At 37.1% G+C, this 23158-nt stretch overlaps 1 protein-coding gene across 1 annotated transcript in view; it reads left to right on the top strand.

Annotated features, from left to right (window-relative positions):
- The window catches only part of TPO (thyroid peroxidase), a 36583-nt gene extending 19379 nt beyond the window's left edge, over nucleotides 1–17204 (top strand). Inside the window, exons 7-13 of the mRNA XM_054279335.1 lie at nucleotides 795–1310; nucleotides 6778–7036; nucleotides 7556–7726; nucleotides 8428–8665; nucleotides 12185–12393; nucleotides 13696–13866; nucleotides 17044–17204. Coding sequence (XP_054135310.1) covers nucleotides 795–1310; nucleotides 6778–7036; nucleotides 7556–7726; nucleotides 8428–8665; nucleotides 12185–12393; nucleotides 13696–13866; nucleotides 17044–17204 — 1725 coding nt within the window. The remainder of the gene's footprint in view (nucleotides 1–794; nucleotides 1311–6777; nucleotides 7037–7555; nucleotides 7727–8427; nucleotides 8666–12184; nucleotides 12394–13695; nucleotides 13867–17043) is intronic.
- Nucleotides 17205–23158: the final 5954 nt, after the last annotated feature.

Raw genomic sequence — 23158 nt, 5'->3', positions numbered from 1 at the left:
GAAGAAATTACATCACATATGCAGCATTCACTGTCTTCTGCCAAAGAGTTCTGAAAAATGAAAAGCAAGCAGATAGAATACAAATAAGGGTTAGCTCAGGTGTCTGTACAAAACATTTATTTTCTCTTAGTCAGACTTTTGAACCTCATTATTTGACCTCAGTGTCTCAACTGCGTGGGGTTCAAATCAATAAAGGACTGGGCAATCTTTCATTTAGCCAAGTCTATGTTCAGCCTTTGCTTTTTATAAAGATGGTCAGAACTCAGTACTTGTAAGACAGCTGTTGCAGCAAAATAATGCAGCAGAAGACTTGTGGGGGACTGGCAGAAAGCAGAATGAATATTTACGTCTGTCCTTTTTAGTTAGGAAGCTGGATTAGAATTCAGCATTGAACCAAAGCTTTTACAGAGTGCTGCTTCAGACACTGGAACTCATTATGTTTTGATGCAAACAGGTGAACCTGCTGTTTCAGTTGTTCTTCAGTAGAACAGAATTTGACCAGATGTTCACATCTTCACTCTGATACATTTTATGATGAATTTTTTATGTATTACATCAATAGCTTGTGATAGAGTAAATGTTTTGGGGTTTATTTTTCTCTGTGTAAAAAAGATTCATCTTTTTCCTTCAGTCTAAAGGAAAACAATCTATACATATTTAGAATATGTCACTCCAGTAGATGAGGTCTGAGCAATGAAAAACTGAGAGAGAGAAGGTAAATATTTAGACAAGACTCAATTCAGCATCCACAGCTGTTCTCCTCACCTCAGAAAATACCCTTATTTTGTATGCAGGTAACCACCAATGATACATTATCTGCAGGGATGGATTGCCTGCCCTTCTACCGCTCATCTCCCACATGCGGCACTGGTGATCATGCTGTTCTCTTTGGAAATATATCTGTGCTAAATACAAGACAACAGATCAATGGCTTAACTTCTTTCCTTGATGCCTCTACAGTCTATGGCAGTACCCCTGCTGTTGAAAACAAACTGAGGAATTTAACAAGCAAAGAAGGCCTTCTTAGAGTAAACTTAAAGTATTACGATAACCATCGGGAATACCTGCCTTTTACAGACCAGATCCCATCCCCTTGTGCGCAGGACCCAAGCGCAGGTGGAGGTGAGAGGGTGGAATGTTTTCTGGCTGGGGACGGCCGCTCCAGCGAGGTGACATCCCTGGCTGCCATGCACACGCTGTGGCTGCGGGAGCACAACCGCCTGGCGCGAGCCCTCAAACGCATCAACGCCCACTGGAGCGCCGAGACCGTCTACCAAGAGACACGCAAAATCGTCGGCGCTCTGCATCAGGTGGGCTGCTGGCTTGCTTATCTACACACTGCAGTTAATGTCTCACAAGAGAGCCCACAAAGCTTCAAACATGCTTCTATGAGGGCTTTTTGAGATCACGTTACCTTTTCTTTCCCACCTATTTCGGTGCTTCAAATATGGCATGTTTAAAGTTGGTTTTGCTTTCCACTTTCTAAATGCAATGTCCCGATGCTTAATCTGTCTAGGCACTTTAGTGCTCTGATTTTCATGGCAGTTTCTACTCTGAGGAACATTTATGCAGGCAACTCCAATGTCTGTTTTGTCTATAAAAGAGGCCTTTTCAGATGCTTTTTTTTTTGCTTTTTTTTTGGTAAGGGAAATTATCTAAAAGTAATGTACGTCTCTGTATTTATATAATGTACAAAATGTTTACTTTCTCGCAGGTATATAATAAATAATAAATCCTCCGTGTAAAAATGCCAGTGAAGTTCTCAATGCAGTAGTAATGCACAAACATCAGGGGCTACTGTTGACAGGAGATAGCAGGAGAAGTAAGAGTGGGAAAATACAGAAGAGTCTACAAGAGTGTTTATATTAGACATGTTTTCTGACTCTTACAGTATATTTCATTTTCAGTACCAAAGGAGACTCTTTTGAAGATAAATTGGGGAAGGATGCAATAAAACTTCACTTTTCTGATAAAAAAATTTTCCTTTCTTCTGCCATAATTTTTAAACAGTGGAATAGAATATAAATAATTTTTCCTTTAAGAAACCACCTACATTATCTAATGCATTATTACTTTCACTCAAAGCCATATAACTTCAGAGAAGCAACATACTTCACTTAATTGTTTTTAGTCAGCTCTTTTGAAATGTTTGGCTTTTTGTTTGCTTTAACCAAGTCAGCTCCTCTGCCATAAATTTGCCATTTTCATTAAAAGAATGGCATTGAAGAGTCAGAATAGTTGTTAATATTTGCTAGACGAAAATTGCAAGTCCAAAGGCAGATCTCAGTGCATTTATAGCCTTCTGGTTTGCACCACAAACATAACAGCCTGAAAGAAACAGCTTTGTGCACTGCATGGATCAGCACTGCTCATTATCTCTGCTGGTATCACAGACTAATGAGATTTGCCTGTGGCTCATTAGAAATGGGTTTGAGTTATCTCTAGCTGGTTTAGAGACATTCATTCAGGACAGGTAATTGGAGTATCTCTATTAGTGTGGTATGTTAACTGGCACACTAATGACAGCTCTGGTTGAACTTACCTTGAGATTTCCATGATCAAGTTTTATTTCAGTTGCTAGACATTTCTAAAGTTCTCTTTTTTCGGAAGGAATACTTTCAAGCATGAGTCCTGCCTGTGGGTGTGTAATTATAGAGAATTGAATAAAAAAGCCTTTTCTTCTTTCTAGAATAAAGACAAAAAAAACCCTATTTAGACCATACTTTTCTTCCTGGATGTTTTTCTGGCACCATAAATATCTCTAGTGACAAGTATTTGATGATAGAACCTTGCCAAAGTTAGCAAACATAACAATTGTCTGTTGATATCCTGCACAAAACAAGTTTTTTTGGCTGCATTATACAGTTTCACTGATAAGGAGTAGTAACTGTCCTTTCTATTTTATGGGAATGACACATGCTTAACTTTATAAACTTAATATACTGCAGTATACAGTGTTAAAGACACATATTCTTATTTACCTCATCTTTTGTGCAAAAAAACATTTTTTCATTGTCATTTAATATGTGAAGAAAAAATGTTCAATTATGCAACTGCTAGTCTTAACATTACTATCTCATACATAGACGAAGTTTGCACACACCTATGCTGCTCTTTCTGGAGACAGTTTCCCCTGATGTGCCATTTGGATTATGAAAGATGGATTATTTGGCACTAGTCAGATGGAGCAGGACTTCTGAAGACCAATCTGAATCCAATTCTCTTTGATTTATTACCAGATTTAGTACCAGAGAACGATCTCTGAATGAACGCATTTGCTCCCACTTAATCCCAATTTTAGGTGAAAACTGCCTTTAGTTTTCAGTGTACACGTAGGTGTTTATTTCGCTTCCTTCTGCATCTGCTTGTGTTCTCTGAGCATCTTGCATGATCCAAGGCATGGGTTGAAAGTGGTTTAAAGTCTCTCTTCTGAGACTTACATAAATTAACTGCTTGGATGTGAAATTAGATTATTAGATAGCTCCTCTCAGAACTTGAAATTATCAAGAATAAATAGATAAACAATATGTCTTATAAAACAGTATGTATCGAATAATGTCAGAACTCATGTTTATAAAGTATATAGTTTAGACTATTAACAAAACTATAATAATGTGTTCATTTTTTTATTAAAAATTGAACTCTTGTAAAATCACCTTTTACCCCAAAGTTTAGGACTTTAACATCATTTTCATCATCTGTAAATCTTTTAGTATTGTCAATGAGAGCTGCAAACTAACCATGCGTAGCACTTTAATGAATTAAACATCATTGCTATATTTGATAGTTCTCTATTTTTTTCTGCAATCTTTTCCAAGTGCTGAAGCTTCATTTAATTGGCACTACGCTATCTCAGTGAGATATCATTCCTCTACAGTTACAGCTGGCCAATGGCAATGACAAGACACACTTTTGGCCTTACTCATCCTTATGGTGGTTCACATATTTTTATATTCACTCCTCCAACATTTCTTTTTGTTTTCCTGTTCCAACCATTGTGCCCCTCTCCCACCCACTTTGGGGTATACTTGTAGAGGCTTTTGAAAGGAAAGTCTCCTGAACCCTATGAAAAGTGGTAAGAATTTCTGGATCTTTTGCATCTAGTTGACAATAATGTTTAGCTGTAATTCTGCCTTCTGAATGAGAAGAGTGTTGCCTTTAAGAGTAATATCCTGACTGACTTGCAGTGTTCTATAGTTTAGAGGTCAGGATTCAATTACTTTTTCTGTAAACAGTGCACATGGGATTCATGATATGATGCAAAATCTATACAAAGCCTTTTCTGACTCTCAAATGCTGTTTCTATCTGGATACTTACCAAATTATTGGCAGAATTACTAAGAAATTAGTGTTTTATTTTCTCTGGTATGACTAAATGAATAGCATTTAAATGATCTTAATTTCTCAGTTAATATATGGTTATATAGAATAAAAAGGTCATATTAAAGCATCAAGCATATGGGCCTCTGTTTAAAACACAGTGCTCATCTGTCATAATTTTCCACTAAATTAAACTGTTGGAACAATGACTGTCATGAGATAGTAGAAATATTGATGTTACTGATTAAAATTGTTTTCTTCATGAGGCTTCTGCAGAGTTTGGATGCAATGCTATGAGGTGATGAATGTAGCCTAAGAGGAATCTGGATTACCACTAATCTCATAAATATGACAGAGTTGAGACCATGCAGTAATTTGCAGGTTCAGACTTAGGATATCCACATACATTCCTTATGCTCCTGCAAACACACAAAAGTTAACATTTTTTTAACAAACAGACTCAAAGTAAGCCAGAAATGATGGAGCCATTCATTATGCTAGCTTGTGATTTCTTTCCCATAGAGTTGCTTGCTGTCTGATTTTATTGACATATTTTGTAACAAGCACATTCCTTTGTTTCCACAAGAGAATCTCATTTAAAGAAAGAATACTCTACTGAAAGAAAGTACTGTGCTTATTTATGCAAGCAAATAAACATTTTATGTCATTATCTGAGAGAAGGAACTGCATGCAAAATAATTTTAACAAAAATAATTTTGATGCTTGTCAGCTGTTAACATTTTCTTTCAAATTTATGTGTCAGTTATAGGAACCGGTAGTGAGCCTTTGCTTGACTTCAAACAGGCAAATTTGTCCACATCCAGAGACTACACAAAAGCTAGATGCCATTTCAGATGGGCTTCTTTGGCATATTCCAGAAGCAGTATTTTATTCTTCTGTATTAGTAACAACTTTAGCCTGTATGGTCTAAAACTCACCTCTACTTGATGGAGCCTCATTTAGCCTTTGGAGATTTCCATCAAAGAGATGCCTCTCCTAGGGGAGGGTAGGCAGGCATGAGACCCCTTTTTACCCTTAGCCTTTTAATTTTTGCGTCTTGAAATGGCAACCCCTCTTTCCCTATCAAGGCAATTAGAAATGAAGCCGTTGCCTCTGGAGCAAATGTAAAATCTGAGTTGCCCTTCCCTTCAGGGAGTCCGGCCTTTATGAGCAGCTTAGCTAGGGATTTCACTTAAAATGAGCCAAAAAATTAGTCATGCCAGGATTTTTGTATCCATGACTAACCTACTCCTCCATAAGGTCTTTGATTGTAAAAACTATATCTAAAATTAGAACTGCTGTCTTGCAAAACCTTTATGAATATAGCAAAAGATTAGCTTTTCAAATGACAGTGTCAGTATTAGTTTCTTGCAATAATTTCATTTGTTTCATATGCTGCATTAAAGGAGATGCAAAAGGGATTCTAACATATTGTCTTTTATATATTTTGTTCACTGCACAACCTAACCTGAAAACCTAAACCTCTACTTACTGAGAAAAGTGATCAAATTGTGGAAAGGTTTGCTTGTCTGTGCTCTGTGCCTAAAATAAAAATACAAGTTTTTTATAAGGTCGTTTTATGCCAGCTAGTTTTTCAATATGCATTATATCAAGTTCTAAGTACATTTGTCCGTATATTTATTGCATATTATATTGAATCTATGAGGTACTTTATTGAGTTCATTATGCTTCATATTTATCTCATATTGCTTTATTGAGTTCAGCATAATCTTTAACCTATAATGCATTTTCATTTTATTTGGTACATTAGAATATTTTCCCCTCTTTCCTTTTGTCATGATTACTCCTATGCTTTTCCATGCCACTATAATACTATTCCATTATAAAAGCATTTGACAGAAGGTGTTTATCAGTCTTTTCATTTTTGAAGTGTACTTATTAGAAGTCTGTAAATTGGTTTAAGTTTAATATAAAATGTCTACAAGGAGATTTTGGGCACCAGTATTTTAAAGCCTCATCATTTCAAATAAAAAAAAAGGATTTGTGTCACAAACATATGCCTGAAAATAGCATCTGTTCACATTAGAAAGCATTCTTGAAAGATATTATAGTCCTTCTTGCTTTCATTGCCATTTTTAAGGCCATTATAATTTAAATTTTTAATCTCAATGCACCTCCTGTGAGCTGGATTACCCCTGTGGTTTGTAAATGAGCAGCACTGGTAATCTCTGCTCAGGAGGCTTTGGTCCAGCATCTATGGTAAGACCTAACAGGGCCTGACTGCTGCACTGCTCTGAGCTGCACCACTAATTCTCTCTGATCATTTGTCCCCTTGCTGCAAAAATAAGACTGATATTGTTTTCCAGGTAACACTGCTCTTACTTATGCCAAATGCTTGGGCACAGATGAACGAAATAAAAAAGCATTTAGCACCTGGGATTCGTTACTATTCATCTATAAAAAAGCTGAAATGTGTTTCTTTTTCTTTTCTTTCAGATTATTACTTTAAGAGATTACATTCCCAAAATCATTGGTCCAGATGCTTTTAATCTGTATATTGGCCTTTATACAGGTTATGATCCCACAATGAATCCTACAGTTTCTAATGTATTTTCAACAGCTGCTTTTCGTTTTGGTCATGCAACAATCCAACCAATAGTAAGGCGATTGAATGCACAGTATTTAGATGATCCTGAACTCCCAAATCTTCATTTGCATCAAGTTTTCTTTAGTCCCTGGAGACTCATTAAAGAAGGTATGGTCTTATTTAAACTGCTTCTGTTGTTCTTTGGTCTTTTTTTCCCTAGAATACTATAACTTTCTTCAAAGTTACTTATCCTGGAATTAGGAATTGGAGCATTAATTTAATTAAATCATTTTTTAAAGTTGTTGACTGGGTTCCAGAGCACTAAAAAGAACTTGCATTATTATTCTCAATTCAATAGTTGACTAAATTGGAAGAACATTACTCTCCAGATCAAGCCAGTTTGGCATATTAGCAATAGAAAGATGAGTGATGATGAAATGAATTTTTTTTTTATGAATTTATTTACAGGTTGCAAGTTCTTTTATACCTGAAGAAGATGAAGCTCCTCCTTCATACCACAATTACTTTTTTTTTAAACTAAAGGAGATTTTTGCATGTGTCTGAATGTAAAAACCTATGTGGACAATGTTTTAAAAACATGGAAACATATATGTATTCACATTTGCTAAGAAAGTTATAAAGGTTTACATATATGCTATAATAGCATCATTTTTTTTATTTTTAAAGGAGGCTTGGATCCTTTAATAAGGGGTCTTCTAGCACATCCAGCAAAACTACAGGTACAAGATCAACTGCTGAATGAGGAGTTAACAGAAAAACTGTTTGTGCTGTCCAATAATGGTTCACTTGATTTATCGTCATTGAATTTACAACGTGGCCGTGATCATGGACTCCCAGGTCTATTGATTTTTCTTGAGTTTTTCTTCCAACTGCTTACTGAAGTATAACTGCTTATATTTGGGATGTAATCATAAACTTTTAAATAGTAGCTTTTGTAATCAGAAAAGTCACTTAAGTCTCTTTTAAAATATACATTGCTAATATTCTTAACTTTGATGGAAAGTATTTGACAGTTTTGAGATTAAAACCAGCTGGAACCAGTTGTGAGAAGTGGGGCTTTCTGCCTGAAGCAGCCACTCCCCATCAGCAGGCTGTCCCCAGTCTGTGGGACAGGTCAATTCAGGCACAGCCTCACCAGCTCCACCAACCACAGAAGGTGTTGACAGATGTCTTCAGGAGTGCTATAGATGGCTTAGTTAGGTACACTCTGCATTTTGAGAAATATTAGATGTTTGTCACTGTTTTTTGCATTAGATTTTTTACTCCAGTTATCCCAGGGTAAGATAGAACTAACAGTCAAGTAGTTAATAGCCCATCAGGCCATGGATAAACCTGCTTAGAGAAAGACTGCTGGAGCTCAGTTCAGATCCTGCCATAATTTCTCTCATCAATTTAATCAGTAATAGTAGACCTTTTTTATACTAAACTGTCTATGACTGTGATCAAGATTGTCAAAATCCAGTCCTTATAAATTTTTAAATTTCATATATCATGTCTAACAGACAAATCTAATCTTCCTTTAAACCTCATATTTGCAGGTTACAATGAATGGCGAGAATTCTGTGGCTTGCCAAAACTGGAAACTCACGCTGACCTGAATACAGTAATAACCAACCCCAATGTCACTGAAAAAATCATGGAATTGTACCATAATCCTAACAACATTGATGTTTGGCTTGGTGGTCTCATGGAAGACTTTCTTCCAGGTGCAAGAACTGGTCCCCTGTTTGCATGTATAATTGGAAAGCAAATGAAAGCACTAAGGGATGGTGACCGGTGAGTTTATTATGAGTCAAATTGTGTAGAAACCCAGTAGCAATGGAGATTTTACAGCCACTTAAATATGCTTCAAACAAATCATCCTTTCCCCCTTGCACATTTTTGTCTTAGCTCCCTCAGTTTTGTCGGGTGAGCTTTTGATTATTCTTCTTTGGCTGGTATTTGGTCTCAATTCCAGATGACATGGAATTTGTTTGTTTCTATGGTACTGAGGTGTCCGGCTGATCACTCCTGCTGAAAATGCAAGGTGCCACCAGAAGTTAATTGCGGCAGGGGCCAGTAGCTCCTGCAGGGATGGATGTAGGACAGTGCAGGCTTTATTCCCCCTGAGGGTTACACTGGGCTCAGGGGCTGGAAGAACCTCGATATTTTTCTTTGGCAACTGCAGCAAAGTCAGAAGGGATAGGAAAAAGATGTAATTCAGTCCTCATAGAGGGGATTATAAAAACACCACATACTTGGCCTTATGTGAATTGGGACTGCAGAGTGTTCCCAGAGTAACCTCTTTGGACACAGCATAGGATGTCAGTTCAACCAACCCTGCACAAGTGCCACCAGGATCTTGTGCCAGTACAATCCTTCATACCAGAAAAGCAGGAGGAATGCAGCTTTAGGTCACAACGGGGCACAAGAAGCTGTTTATATCTTGCTTCTGCTCATGAAGCAATTATAAAACCAAACTTTTTTTATTTCTGTCATGTACTTGTGGCAGTAATTTTGGATCTCATGAGACAACTAATTTGAAACTGCTCACACCATGCTAGCAGGGGTGTTTAAATACTTCTGGTCCTTCCAATGACCTTTAAGCTCCTCTAAGTCACTGTTATGGAAAATAACCATTATGGAAATAATCATCCAAGGCAGAATTTAAATCTGAACTTTAAAAAACGTCAATTAATTAGCTCACAAGAAAAAGCAATGCTAATCATAAAGGTAACATTTTCTTTGCAAAAACTGTATAGACAACAAACATTTTACTCATCTGTGTTAAAAACATGGTTGAAAGTCCTCTGAATTGTACAGGCACACTTTTCCCTATCTGAGGAAGGAGTATCTATGGAAGTCTTTTCAGCCTCCATTTTATTATTCAGTACCTTACACAGTTATTTAACATTCGGTGTCTCATAATGCTACCTGCATTAAATAAACATAAGCCTAATTTAATACATTAACTCCAAATTGAGAAAAAGAGAGCTCTAATAATGAAAGAATTCCCCAGGTTTCTGCCACAAAGTTTGTGGCAGTTAAATGTGAAATGGTATTCTGTCATTAATAACAAAGAAACCACCTATGAGAATTTAGAAGTATGTAACAACATGTTATAGTTGTCACATAATAATGGAAAAGCGTGGTCAGGTAGAGTGTTGGGTGTTATCTATAACTGCACCAGGGACACTACATACACTAGATACCCCAATTGACAGGTCTGTATGCAGGGATTTAAAAGTAATTCTTCTAATGTACTCTTCAAGTTCAGAAATCAGGACTACCTGGAATTTTCATCTGACTGAACTCTGAATTCTGATAGCCCAAAAAACTTTTTTTTCAGTAATCTCACAAAAAATAAAAGGTTTTCTTGTATCTACTCAGGTACTGTCTTAACCACATCACCTGAAATAACTTGTTTCTGATCCATCAGCCTTCTTCCTCCTCTTCCTCCTCTGAATATTTTTGCAATCTAACTATTTGAAATATTTGGGCAAAACTTCTGAAGTTTTGACATACTTTGCAAAGGGATTTGGTCACCTGATGCAAAAAGAATGGAATAAACCAAAATGTTTTTTAAAGTAAACACCTATCTCTTTGGTATATTAAAAAATCATTTTTCATTTAGGCCTGTAGATAAAACTGAATTTTGTGATGAAAGTAGAATAGGTTTTAATGTACATGAAAGGGGATGTGACAGATGTAGAGCTGAGTGGAGAAATGTCTTTGATAGCTTTGGTTATAGGAAGCGGCTTTGGAATCATGAGAGAGGTTTCAGGATGCTCTGAGTAGTTTAGGAACAGTATGCAGGTGAGGTATAGGAAGAATTTCTTTCTTTTTTCCCCTTTAGCCCCTCCATCTCTTCCCATTTCTTGCCACAGTGCTGCTGAGGTATGGGACATGGGTTTTTAACAAATTAGGCTTCTGAAGGTAACTATTGGCCTACAAATAAAGCCAGTTTTCCAAAATTTCACATGCACTTACCTTATCCACCAGGTATACTCCTGTTGGCAGCAGGATCCAATTTGCCTTGAAAAGCCACCCTAGGGCATACTGGCAGTCCTCATCCTCCCCAGAACACAAACACATCTATCAGAATTCCCACTCGTATGGTACCTTTACAGGCAGCTCATAAAAAATCTTCAAATACTGCACATGTGCCAGGTTTGCATAGAGTCCACAGTCAATATTGCTGGTCTGTTTAATTCAGGAAAAAAACCCCACAAACTCACAGACTTCCTAGAAGCCTCAGCTGTGAGCCCCCTGTATTATGGATCATAAGTCCTCTGTTAAACCTGAGCTCAGTTTCTATAGTGTGATCAGTCCCATACTCTACTGCTGACTGTGCTCAGGCATGTTACCACAAATCCTGCCTAGCATTTGGGAAAATCCTAGCTGGCCTGGCCAGAGTACCACAGGGAACTAAGCAGTGTAGCAGTGCTTATCACCATTTAATTTACTAATAGAGATTTTAAATCAAGATCTCCAGAAGTATTTTTGCCATTAATGACACTTCTTTATATACAAATGTTTGTCTTTCCTTTTCTCCTCATTGTTTTCTTTCCTTTAACCTTTGAATGTATATGTGTATGCATACATATATATTTTATATAATGTCACCATTTAATAGATACACTTTTGTAGCACCAACTGGTTTCTCTGTTCTGACACCACACTCCTGACAAAAATAAACAGGTCTTGTCTATTCCAGACAGTCCTCTTAGCTTACTTTTTGTATGATCAAAAACATAACTATCTTATGTTTTTCTACTATAATTAATCTGCATATCTACAGGTTTCTTAGCAAATTAAATGGTCCTAGTTAACCAGAGAAGCATTCAACAATACCTGTTTTCCTAGCAACCATTCAGTAAGAGCAAGCAGAATTCAAAAGCTTTAGTATGGGGAAATCTATTATGGTTACTCCTCTCAGTCTTCTGTAATTTATGCTTTAACAATTTATGAGTGAACAGCACATATCAGTGTGCATAGGAGTAAGGATCCAGTCCAATCAAGTCTGTCTCAAGTTTTTGTCTCAGGATTGCAACTTTTTTTGTGGACCAGTTCAATCAATGAAAGGCAATTCTGTTGGCTTTAACACAAGACCCGAGTTGACCAGCATATCAGACTCACATTAGCCTTTTTATGACTGGTTCTGTATTGTCATGGCATTACTCTTATTATTGTTATATTCACCTATTTTTACTGTAATTCTTAGTTTTGATCTTCTATCTAACATACTGTGTAAGTAAGAATAGCCAGCCCTTTGAATTTGATATTTTCAGAAAAAGTTTATATTATTCTTTCCAGATTTTGGTGGGAAAATGATGATGTTTTCACAGAAGCTCAGAAGCAGGAACTCAAAAAACATTCACTGTCCCGCGTGATTTGTGACAACACAGGAATTTCTGAAGTGCCAGCAGATGCTTTTCAACTTGGAAAGTTTCCACAGGATTTTAAGCATTGTAACAATATACCTGGGATGAATTTAGAAGCTTGGCAAGAATTTTATCAGGAAGGTAATCTGCAGTTACCAATCATTTTGGAGGGGAAGGGAGGGGAGGAGAGAGAAGGGGAGGGGAGGGACAGTAAAGAGCAGTTGAAGTTCTGACCTTGCTTCTGGTAGATCTTAAATTACTGGTCTGGGTGAGACCTTTAGTATTTCTATCACTTAGAAGTGAGATTATAGAATCATAGAACATTTTGGCTTGGAAGGGATCTTTATAAGACATCTAGTTCAACTCACCTGCAATGACCAAGGACATATTCAATTATATCAAATTTCTTAGACCCCTGTGCAATCTGTATCCAAATGTTTCCAGGGATGGGGCATTCACCTCTCAGGACAATTTGTGCCAGTGTTTGAGCACTCTTGTGTGGCAATGACATATTCTCTGAACAGAGACAGACATAATTCTCTCCCAGGATTTTCCTGGGAAGCTGTGATAAAGCTCAAAGAAAACAATTCATATCTTTACTTGCTGCACCTGTTGTTGTGCACATGTGGAATGTGTTATGGAGAATGTTTACCAAAGAGTGATTTCTTAACTGGACTCTGGTGATGGTGTTTTGATTGATTGACCAATGAGGTCAAAGCTGTATCAGACTGTCTGGCAAGGGTGATGGGTTTTTCATATAGTAGAATATAGTATAGGATTGTGTAGTAGCAGTAACAATAAAGTGATTGATCAGCCTTCTGCAATCATGGAGTCAATGCTCATTATTCCCTGTTCAGGGGATTGCTGCTACAATGCTCTTGTAAAAAACTTGTTCCTTATATTTAATCTAAATCATCCCTCTTTTAGTTTAAAAACATTACCCCTCGTCCTATTGCAAGAGGTTCTGGTAAAAATTTTGTGCCAATCATTCTGAAAAGCCTTGGTTAAATTAGGAGACTGCAAAAAGGTCTCCCTGGAGCCTCTTCTTCTCCAGGCTGCAACAACAATAACAACAATCCCAGCTCTCTCAGCCTCTCTCTTCAAAGGAAAAGTGCTCCAGCCCTCCAGCTCCAGACCTCTGATTATCTGTGTGGCCCTACTCTGGACTTGATCTAACAGGTCCATGTCCTTCTTATGTTGTAATGCTAGTTTTGTGAGGATCACAAGTCAAACCTGTGGTATCCCATATAAATTCTTTTCCATACATGAACAATGAAAGCCTTGATCACCTTAAAACATGTGAAATTTTTCACTGAAGTTAATGTTTATAACAGTAATGAAGAATACCACCCATTTGTAAGTATAAGGGGATGTCGTAGTTTGACATGGGATATCAAATGTTTAATGTTTTAAAAGCCTGTAATACAGACTTTCTATTTGTAGATGAACTATGTGGAACACCAAAGAGTGTGGAAAATGGTGATTTTGTATACTGCTCAGAATCTGGAAAATCTACAGTGACTTATACATGTCACTATGGATTTCAGTTACAAGGAGAAGAACAATTAACCTGCACAAGCAAAGGATGGAACTTTGAGGCCCCAGTTTGTATAGGTATCTATTACTATTATTTATTTATTTATGAGTTTTCTAACATCAAAAGTCCACCATAGCTCATCAGATGTGAATTCACTCCTATGCTTTCTTGTAGTTAGCATCCTGGGGTTATAGGTATAATAGCACAAAAATGTGAAACTCTCTTAAGAATTGTTATCTCAATTTCTACCCATCCTGATTCAGCAATCAAGTTGATAGGAAAATGGCACTAAAAATTGTCCAATTAAGCAAAAATCAAGTCTATTAACAACCAGTGGGAGGGAGGGGGAGGAGAAAGTGAGGAAAAAGGCAGCAAATCAGAATTATTAATTGCTTCCTCCTACATTGAACATAACAGCATGACAGATAGTTGTCATTTTTCTGGCATTGTTTCAATGGATACTCTAGATAAAAGTTGAACTATGCACCACTAGGTCATGTGTCATCCTAATAATTTTAGTAATAGTGAAAAAAAAACATTCTGTGAAGTGAATAAATGAAATTAAGGAAATTAATAATCACTTTATGTCCAACCTCCCTCTCCCAAATAGTTGTGAAAAGATTTGCCAGAAGTTAATTACTTCTGCAGGTACAAAAGTAGAGAGGGTGAAAAACTCAGCAAAAGGACATATTTCTGGCACATTTTCACAGGAAATCTTTTCTGTTATTTTAATAATTCTTTAATCTTCTCTTTTCTTTTTGCCTTTTACTGTTTAATAGAATAGGTTAGAAAGAGAATGTGGAAAATTATTCAAGACTTTCACTCTTCATGTTATGAAGAATGAATTCTTTCTTCACATTTCAAATGTGTGCTTTTATAATGGCGCTGTGTGTACATATATATGTACATATGTAAGTGTGTGTGTGTGTGTGTGTGCGCACATTCACATTCCTCTGCTTTATAGGAACATGAGAGAAAACTAAACCCAAAAAGGCTGTGTTTCAGAATATATTATGGATGGTGGTAAAATAATTTGAGTGCAAGTGCTGCAGCTCATCCACAATAAAGTCTGCTGATCGGAATTTCTGTGATAGTGGAATAGAAAGCTCTTCATTCTAATTGTATACCTGGTATGGAAAAAGTCAAATGAAATTTGCAGCTCTTTCCTTTATTCACACCCTATTTATCCACTGAATTCCTCCCACATAAATACTATATAAAGAAATAAAGCTGTTAAATGAATTATAATAAAACCTTTTCAATAGATTAATGTTCTGGCAGTGAATGGAATAAATAAGTTAAATGAGTGAATCATTCCTTGTCCTAGTTTCTTTTAATATGTTCAGTAATGTAAACAAAAGACTGTATATCTGCTATAGGAAAACAAGCTGCTGCATATATTAAAAAGCAATGCCTTATTAAAAGAAAAACCATCAAAACCCACTTATGCAGATGCTACTTGAGTTTTACAGTAGAAAGCACTTTGTTCCACGCATGCCTGTGCAATATGTTCCCATTCTTTTAAATATTCAGCAAATTAGGCATAAATCAAGCACTATAATGAGGAGGATAGAGCTTAGCATTTCTGCAGATGGTTTCAAAATTATATGCTGCTCTGGAAAAGACAGAGTGGCTTGCTGGAAAAAGCATAGGATTCTGAGAGCTGTTAATTCCCACTTACTAACTTGGGCTTTGACTGAAATCATTTCTATTGATTCAGGAAGTCATTTAGTGCTAGAATATGCCACCTTCCTCTATATTAAGTGATGTCATACTCCTGATAGATGACTATTTTGATTTAGTAAACTACTGTTCTCTGATTAGCAGGGTAGACTGGTCAGATCTGACATGCACTATTTAATGATGAAGAAGTGTTAGTTACTTAGCAGAGAGCATGACTACGGATCTGCAGAAGTGGAATTGGCACATTTGAATTACAATGCAGGCAAAGGTGAAGGTTTTCTTTCCTGGATGATGATTAAGGCAGTGAACATTGACTCAAAATTTAGTTTTGAAGTGAGTAATACACAGAAATCTTCATCCTGAACAACAGATTCTTTTCCTGCTTCAAAGAAGTGTTATGAAAGTTATTGCTTCTTAAGGGTTCTGAAGTTTTAGATTTTTCCTCCATGTTAGTCTTTTGACCATCTTAGTTGACAACTATCTTTATGCACAGCTACTTTTTTGTACTAAAATTTGAGAGAATCAGGCTGATCCTATTTCCGATGATGGAAAGTGGTCTCAGTGACAATGATAAAGTAAGTCAGTAAATACAGGTCAATTTCTAATACTGATTGAAAATAACTACTTGCATTGAAGTAGCAGATCAAACATTGTGATAGAGAAGGAAAGGAATAAAACCAAAAAGAGAAGACACTGAAGACTTGACTACTTGTCCTCATATGGCTTTGCAGTGCTTCACAGGACCACTGGTGAGAGACATTAAACAAGGTGTCAGATATACAGAACCAATTGGAAAGTACCTAAAATAACAGTGGACACCTACTTTTAGTCAAATAAATTCATTCATGCAAGTAAATATTACATAGAAAGAAGAAAGTTGCAAAACTATGCAACTGCTGTTTACCATTTCATCGCATAACCAAAAAGTGAGAGTGAAAGATCTTGAAAGCCTCAAGAACAGTATGTGTATGCACATTTTCCAGTGGATAATTGTTTATCTGCTCAACATTCTGCTAGGATATTGTCATTTTACAGAATTTATATAGCATCTTGAAACAACCATTCTTGCAGTGATATCACAAATTGTGGTTATAAATTTTGTAACTAAAGCTAACCTGAAAATTTGACTTCTCAAAATCATGTGTGGACATGTACAGAACTGTGTCTGCATTATTATTTTCATTATGTCTATAGAGCACAGGATGAAAACATTTATAGAGAATAAAGTCAAATCTTAGGACATAAACACATGCAAGAAGAGCTCTCAAGTTTAGGGTTTGCATTTTTGAAAATTCATCCAATTTCCATTTGTGGCTTTTGGAGGATTATGAAAGCAACATTTTTTTTTCATAATCTCCAGCTTTAAAACAAACAAACAAAAAATCAAAACAAAGCAATAACAACCCTGTATTTTGTCCTTTAAACAGTAACAATACAGATTTTTATCATCTGTCTCATTGAAAATGTACAATGCCTTTCATTTATGAATCTTTGTAAAAAGTATTTATGAGAAATTAGTAATCCCTTTGTAATTTGTAATTGTTATTGATCAGTGTGTACTTATTTTGCAGACATCAATGAATGTGAAAATGAAATTAATCCACCATGCCATCCTTCTGCTATATGCATTAACACTAAAGGCAGCTACAAATGTCTCCACACTGATCCCTACAAGCTGGCAGAAGATGGAAGAACATGCATTGGTAATGGCTGTGAACCTACTGCCCATTAAAATGTTCTTTGTTCCACTTTACAATGCTGTAAAAATTCATCAGATTACATTTTATTGAAGAGCTGTTAACATATGTGAAAAATCTCTACACACCCATGGGCATAAAGATACAAATTCTGTAAATGAAGGTGTTGAATAAATAATTCTGATACATAAATAAGCTTTTCATTTCCCTCCTATTGCATATGAACCACTAAGTATTTCCTGACAGTGCATATGAGGAGGGAAGCAAATTTGTCTCAGTTTCTCCTAGTCAGTATCTAAATTCAGCATTTAAATATTAACTAAGTTCTACTTGACACATTTCAAAACTGTCAACCCTTTCAGAGCTAGCAGAAATGATGCATTTTCTTGGGGTTTTCTACTTTTCAGCATGCATGGAAGCTGTATGGTAGAAGTTAAGGGGGAATATGAGTGCAGTTGCCCTCTAAAGCTGAGCAATACCTGCTCTGGGGAAACCTTCATGAAACCTACAATTCAAACTCAAGTGGATGGGTATTTGATTTACCTGAGTGCCCAAGGGAAGCACACAATGTTTAAACCCCTCAGTTCTTGCAGATAGAGTGCTGTACGCCACACAACCATAAGCACACTGAATCTCACTGGTAGCAAATTACTTTCTTCCTGTTTCAGCAACTCCTTGGTTATGACGTGGGACTACACTGTCCCTTATTATTAATTGCTCTAAGGAAACAAGATGATAATTCCACAGGGAAAAAAACCCAAAAAACTTAGTTGCAAACATCTGTTCAATTATGTGAGGCATATCCAGTCAATTTTACAGCTATATTTCAGGGTCACATGAGCAATCCAATCAGTGAGACCGCATTCTTAAAAAAGACACCTTAAGCAAGACCACATGACTTCATCAAAGGCCCAGGAATGAAGTACAATGGGAGACTGCACTAGCCCAGAAGACACTCCAGTAGAAAAGCTTCCCCAACAGGAGGTTGCCAGTATGGACCTACCTCTCTCTTGCTGTAGAAAAAGCAAATGCAAATCTTCAGGGCCTAATTTTCATGAGACTAGACTAAAAAGTTATAGTGGTAGCCATTCAGAGTTCCATCTGAATCAGAAAATAGAAAAAAAACACTTTTTTTTTAGGTGTTTCTTAACTTTATTATTTATTCCTTTATCCAATCAACCATGGCTACATTTTTTTATTCCTCTAAATTCAGAGACAAAAATCTGCTTTCAGATTAATTTAAAGTGATCAATTTAATTCTTTACATTAATTTCTTTATTTAAAGAATTTAATTTAATTCACTGGTGTTGAATGCAACAAAGATAACATAAGGACACTGCATTGGCGTATGGCTGCTGTTGCAGTGTGTATGTGCTATGGACTTCCTGATCAGGAAGAAATAGATGGATCTTTCTTCGCACAACTGAAAGAATCTTTGTGTCCACAGACCCTGGCCCTCATGAGGAATTTTACCCACAGTTGTAAGGACAGCACAGCAGGGCACATGCAATCTAGAAGATTTTTGGAGGGTACTGACAGCTTTCTGACAGAAGTAGATCAAAGAGACAAGAAGAAAAGGTGCTCTGTGGGATCTAGTGCTTAGAAATAGAATCACAGAATGGTTAAGGTTGGAAGGCACCCCTGGAGTTCATCTTGCCCAATTCTTCTGTTCAAGCAAGATCACCTAAAGCCAGTTGTCCAGGACTGTGTCTAGACATCATTCAACTCTCCGTGTGTAGACTCCACAGCCTCTCTGAGCAAACAATACCAGTGCCCACTTAGCCTCCCAGTGGCAGTTTCCTGATGACACCCACTGTACACCAGTTTGTGCCCGTTGCCTCTTGTCCTGTCACTGGACATCACTGGAAAGAGCACAGCTCTATCCTCTTTGCACCTTCCTTCAGATGTTTATACAAATTGATAAGCTCCCCCCTGAATCTTCTCATTGCAAGGCTAAGCTGTCCCAGAGCTCTCAGCCTCTTCTCATAGGAGAGATAATTTAGACTCTAATTGTCTTTGTGCCCCTTTTCAAGGCTCTTCCCAGTATGTCGATGTCTCTGCTGCACCCACCCAACTCTAGATGATATTTTATCCAGAGCAGAGGGGAAGGCCTACGTCTCTTGATCTGCTGGCAATACTTTCCTCAATGCATCTTAGGATACCATCATCTCCCGCACTGATGTCTTTATTGGGTGTTCTGAGAAGGGTCCCAGCGACAGCTCTTCCACAGAACCAGGCTAAAACAGCCCATTTTATAGGGTATAGGGGGATCAGAAATTGTCCAATAGCAGAGGTTAAGGGGAAGTGACCTATGGGCTTACAGAGAGATAAGCAGGGGTTCGAAAGGCAGGAGACAGGGGCTTGCCATGACTTAGCATTTCCTATCTTTAGGCCTCTGCTCTCCACGGGGCCTCCTTTGCAATCCCTGTGCCTGCTACAACTACCATCCACCTTTGCAGGAAGGGCGCATCGCTGGCTCACCTTCAGCTTGGTGCCACCAGGCCCCACAGGTCCTTTTCTGCCAAGCCATTTTCCGGCAAGTCATTCGCTGCTGTGGACTGTGGCCTGGGGTTGTTCCTCCCCAGATGCAGGAGTTTGTATTTTCCCTGTTGAACTGTGAGGTGCCTGTCAGCCCATTTATCTCATCTGTAGAGGCCCCTGGGCAACCTGCTGATCCTGCTCAAACAGGGAAATTTGACTAGTTGACCTCAAAAGATCACTCCAACCTCAACGAATCTTTGATTCAACATTTAGGTAAAGAGAAAACAGGTTTTAGCAGTGGTTTGTATGGTTTCTCTGTAAACTGGCTCTTAACATACTAGTGTACATCTCTTACTGTCATTTCTCATATTTTTTGAATTGAGAAAAGAGTCAATTAGCTACTTGGTAGTAGATTGCTTGCAAAAATATTTGTATTAACAAGGGAAAGGAGAATGTTACAGCTAAGTGTATTCCCATTTGTTTAACTTCCATATTAAAAATATGAATTTTTTTCATAAAACAAGACATTTGTGTTTTTATTTCAGAAAATAAGTTTCTATCAAGGTCATTGAGTGGCTTCTTCTATTGGTCTATTGTTTTTGCATTTTTAAGGACATAATTCATAAGGTCTAGCTAATTTCATCCTATGATTAGAGTGAGGTTTTGAGACTTGGTGAAAAAAGGCAGTGCAGCACTTTTCTAAACCAACATATTGGTGATAACAGATGAGCAGCTGAAACTGAGCAGTAGTAAGAGTTTGGGAATCTGCAGTATAGAGTGATTTAAAATTATGAGAGCACTTCACATTATTATGAGCATTTCAGTCTTCAAAACTAAAAAGCTCTTATAAATTTTGAAGAGCTCTAGTAATGCTAACTATTCAATAGTAAAAATCTATATAACCTTCAATCCTGCTTTTATTGATGGAATTGATCGGTAGCCTCAAGGCTTTTTTTTTCTAAGTTTGGATAATGTCTTTGACTCAGATGGAAACTTGTATAGGATAACTTTATTCAGGAAGTGAATTTGTTGAATGGTCTCAAATCAAAGTTGCTCATCCCTTACCACTCTGGCCCATGGTTTGTGATACTTTTAGAAGTAAAAAAACACCAAACCAAACAAACCCCAAATAAAAACAAATAAAAAACCCCAACAAAACCCTTTAAATTCTCAATTTTGATCTATGCATACTCTAATTACATTAAAAATACTGTCACAAGTTAAATATCTTCACTTTTGATCCACAATTATTTTACCTCTGCACAAAATAATTTACTCTCAAGATTCCTCATAGTCATGTAACCCAAAATATTGGCCTCTAATTTAAATTAGCTTTAGTTCTTGTTTTGAGTTATATGACAGTGACAGATTGTAACCTTTGGATAAATGTTCTTAACTTTTTGCATGTTTTTACTGCCATGTCAAAGGAACATAAATCCTGAAAATGACACTTCCTTAAACTTTGATGGAATTATAATATTGGATCAACTTTCTTTGCTGTGCTGTAGAATGTTGTAGAAGTGACTCATCACAGCAGGTGCTTTAGTCTGCAAAGTCAGTTGGTACACTCAGCACTGCACCCTGCAGGGCTGAGAAAGCCAGCTGGTTTGAGATGGCAGAAAACAAGACTTTTGACACTTTTATCAAAACTACAGGAAAAATATGGCTCATTTGGGGAAAAATTTACAACAGGAACTTTATATTCTGTGCTACCCACGTGTTACAAAATTGATCTTTTTGTGTGCTCAATTTTGTATTTACCAGTGAATGGATATTGCTGTAAAGACTTAACTGAGAAACTGAGATAAATAGTGAAGCATATTCAGGGGTGGGTAAAGAGAATAGACTGAAGCAAAATAGTTCAGCACTTCAAATTAAATATGTACTAAACTCAAAACACAGTTTTATTCCACTAATGATGTGTAAAAGCCAAACTAAGTACTTGAATTAAAACAGAATAAGAGATAAGTTTTAGCAGCATTTTTAGCAGCTATGATATTATTTTCTGACATATGCCCTTTAATTAGATTGTTTCAATGAAAAATATAAAAGCTCTATTATGATTTCTGTGAGTGCTCTTGGCAATTCCATTGTGCCTTTCAGCATACATAAGGAAAGTTTTTTACATTTATAGTTAGTTAAAAACATTGACAATTAAAAAGCTAAGTTACCAGTGTAATCAGTTTTTAAATCTGTACGGCTCTTGGTGAAAAATGAAGAAGGAATTAACGCTCTCATTTTACTATTCCTGATTCTGACTCACAGCCTGCAAATGAGGTTGGTGTACCTCTCTTCAGAAGTCTATCAGTCACATGATTACACCCTTTGGACACTAGAATTCAAGAAAAAATGGCAATCAGACCTCCCAGCCTGGAAGGTCATTTTTATTTTGGATGGCTCTATGTGGCATCGGAAGCACACACATCTGCCGAGCTGATGGCCGCCTGCCCACTCCCAAAACAGGAAACCAATTTTGCAAGGATACAGATGGCAGCTGGAGATGCATGGCGTGCCCATCACTGCAGAGGCAAATTCCACCCTCCAGGAAAGTTTTGTTGCTCTATCACCGTGCGCCAGTTTGTACTTTATCATGTTTTCCTCAGAAACACAAAGTGAAAAACACAAAAGATACTGTGGCGCTTGACACAGCAGAATATATTTGCTGTAATGGGCCACATGCTGGATCCCCAATTCCTGCACACAGTAAAGACAGCAAACCTCCAGCCAACCTGTTAGCCCAGGCTTAACTCAGAGACAAACACTTCAAGAGAAACACAACCACAAGGCTGACAGCCTTGTCCAAACCACAGGGCTGAACTCAGGCAGAAAAGCCAGTGGAAAGGCAGAGGTTTGTGTACTGACCATTTCCCCAGGGGGTGTTTGCTCTCTGTGTTCCAGGGTAAAGCCTCAGAGCTGTGATTTTAGACTCTGTGTCATTGTAGAGCCATGTCCAAGTGCCTGCACAATGCTTGGAAAGGGGTAGGAAACCCAGCCTGAATCAGAATTATCATGCTCTTCCCATTGTCCCTTTGGGTGTTTCACTCACCTGCTTACTTACCATACACATGACTTGCTTGCTCTTTCTCTGGCTTTATATCATAAAACTGTGGAGCGCTTATCCTTTATTTCCACTCATGGTTTCTTGAGGTTTCTATATTAATTGTAGTTAATTATTATTTTGCCAATTTGATTGCAGAATGAGATTTGACCACAAGGGAAAGGATGAACATTATCTTTTGAAGAACAGAGGAAATGTTAATATTGGATTAGTGCCATAAAGGTACCAAGAGAGACTTCAGCCAATGTTCAAAATGAACTGTAGTTTTCCCAGTTATTTTTTCCCAGTACTTATCTGTCATTCAGTTTGTCTGAGCACTACACATTATAAGTGCCCAGTTCCAGATCTTTGATAATTTTTGACATTAATGAAATAAGATTCCTGTATTCCTTTTCCTTTTTGAGCTCCTAAAATACAGAATAATGATTGGTACCACTTTCTGTATAGCCA

This window comes from Melozone crissalis, unplaced genomic scaffold (genome assembly GCF_028551555.1).
Source record: "Melozone crissalis strain CALT ecotype California unplaced genomic scaffold, PUWL_Pcris_2 ptg000027l_1, whole genome shotgun sequence".
In the NCBI taxonomy this organism is placed as follows: domain Eukaryota; kingdom Metazoa; phylum Chordata; class Aves; order Passeriformes; family Passerellidae; genus Melozone; species Melozone crissalis.
Note: the sequence above shows the minus strand (reverse complement) of the source record. Positions and strands in the feature narration are given on the sequence as shown.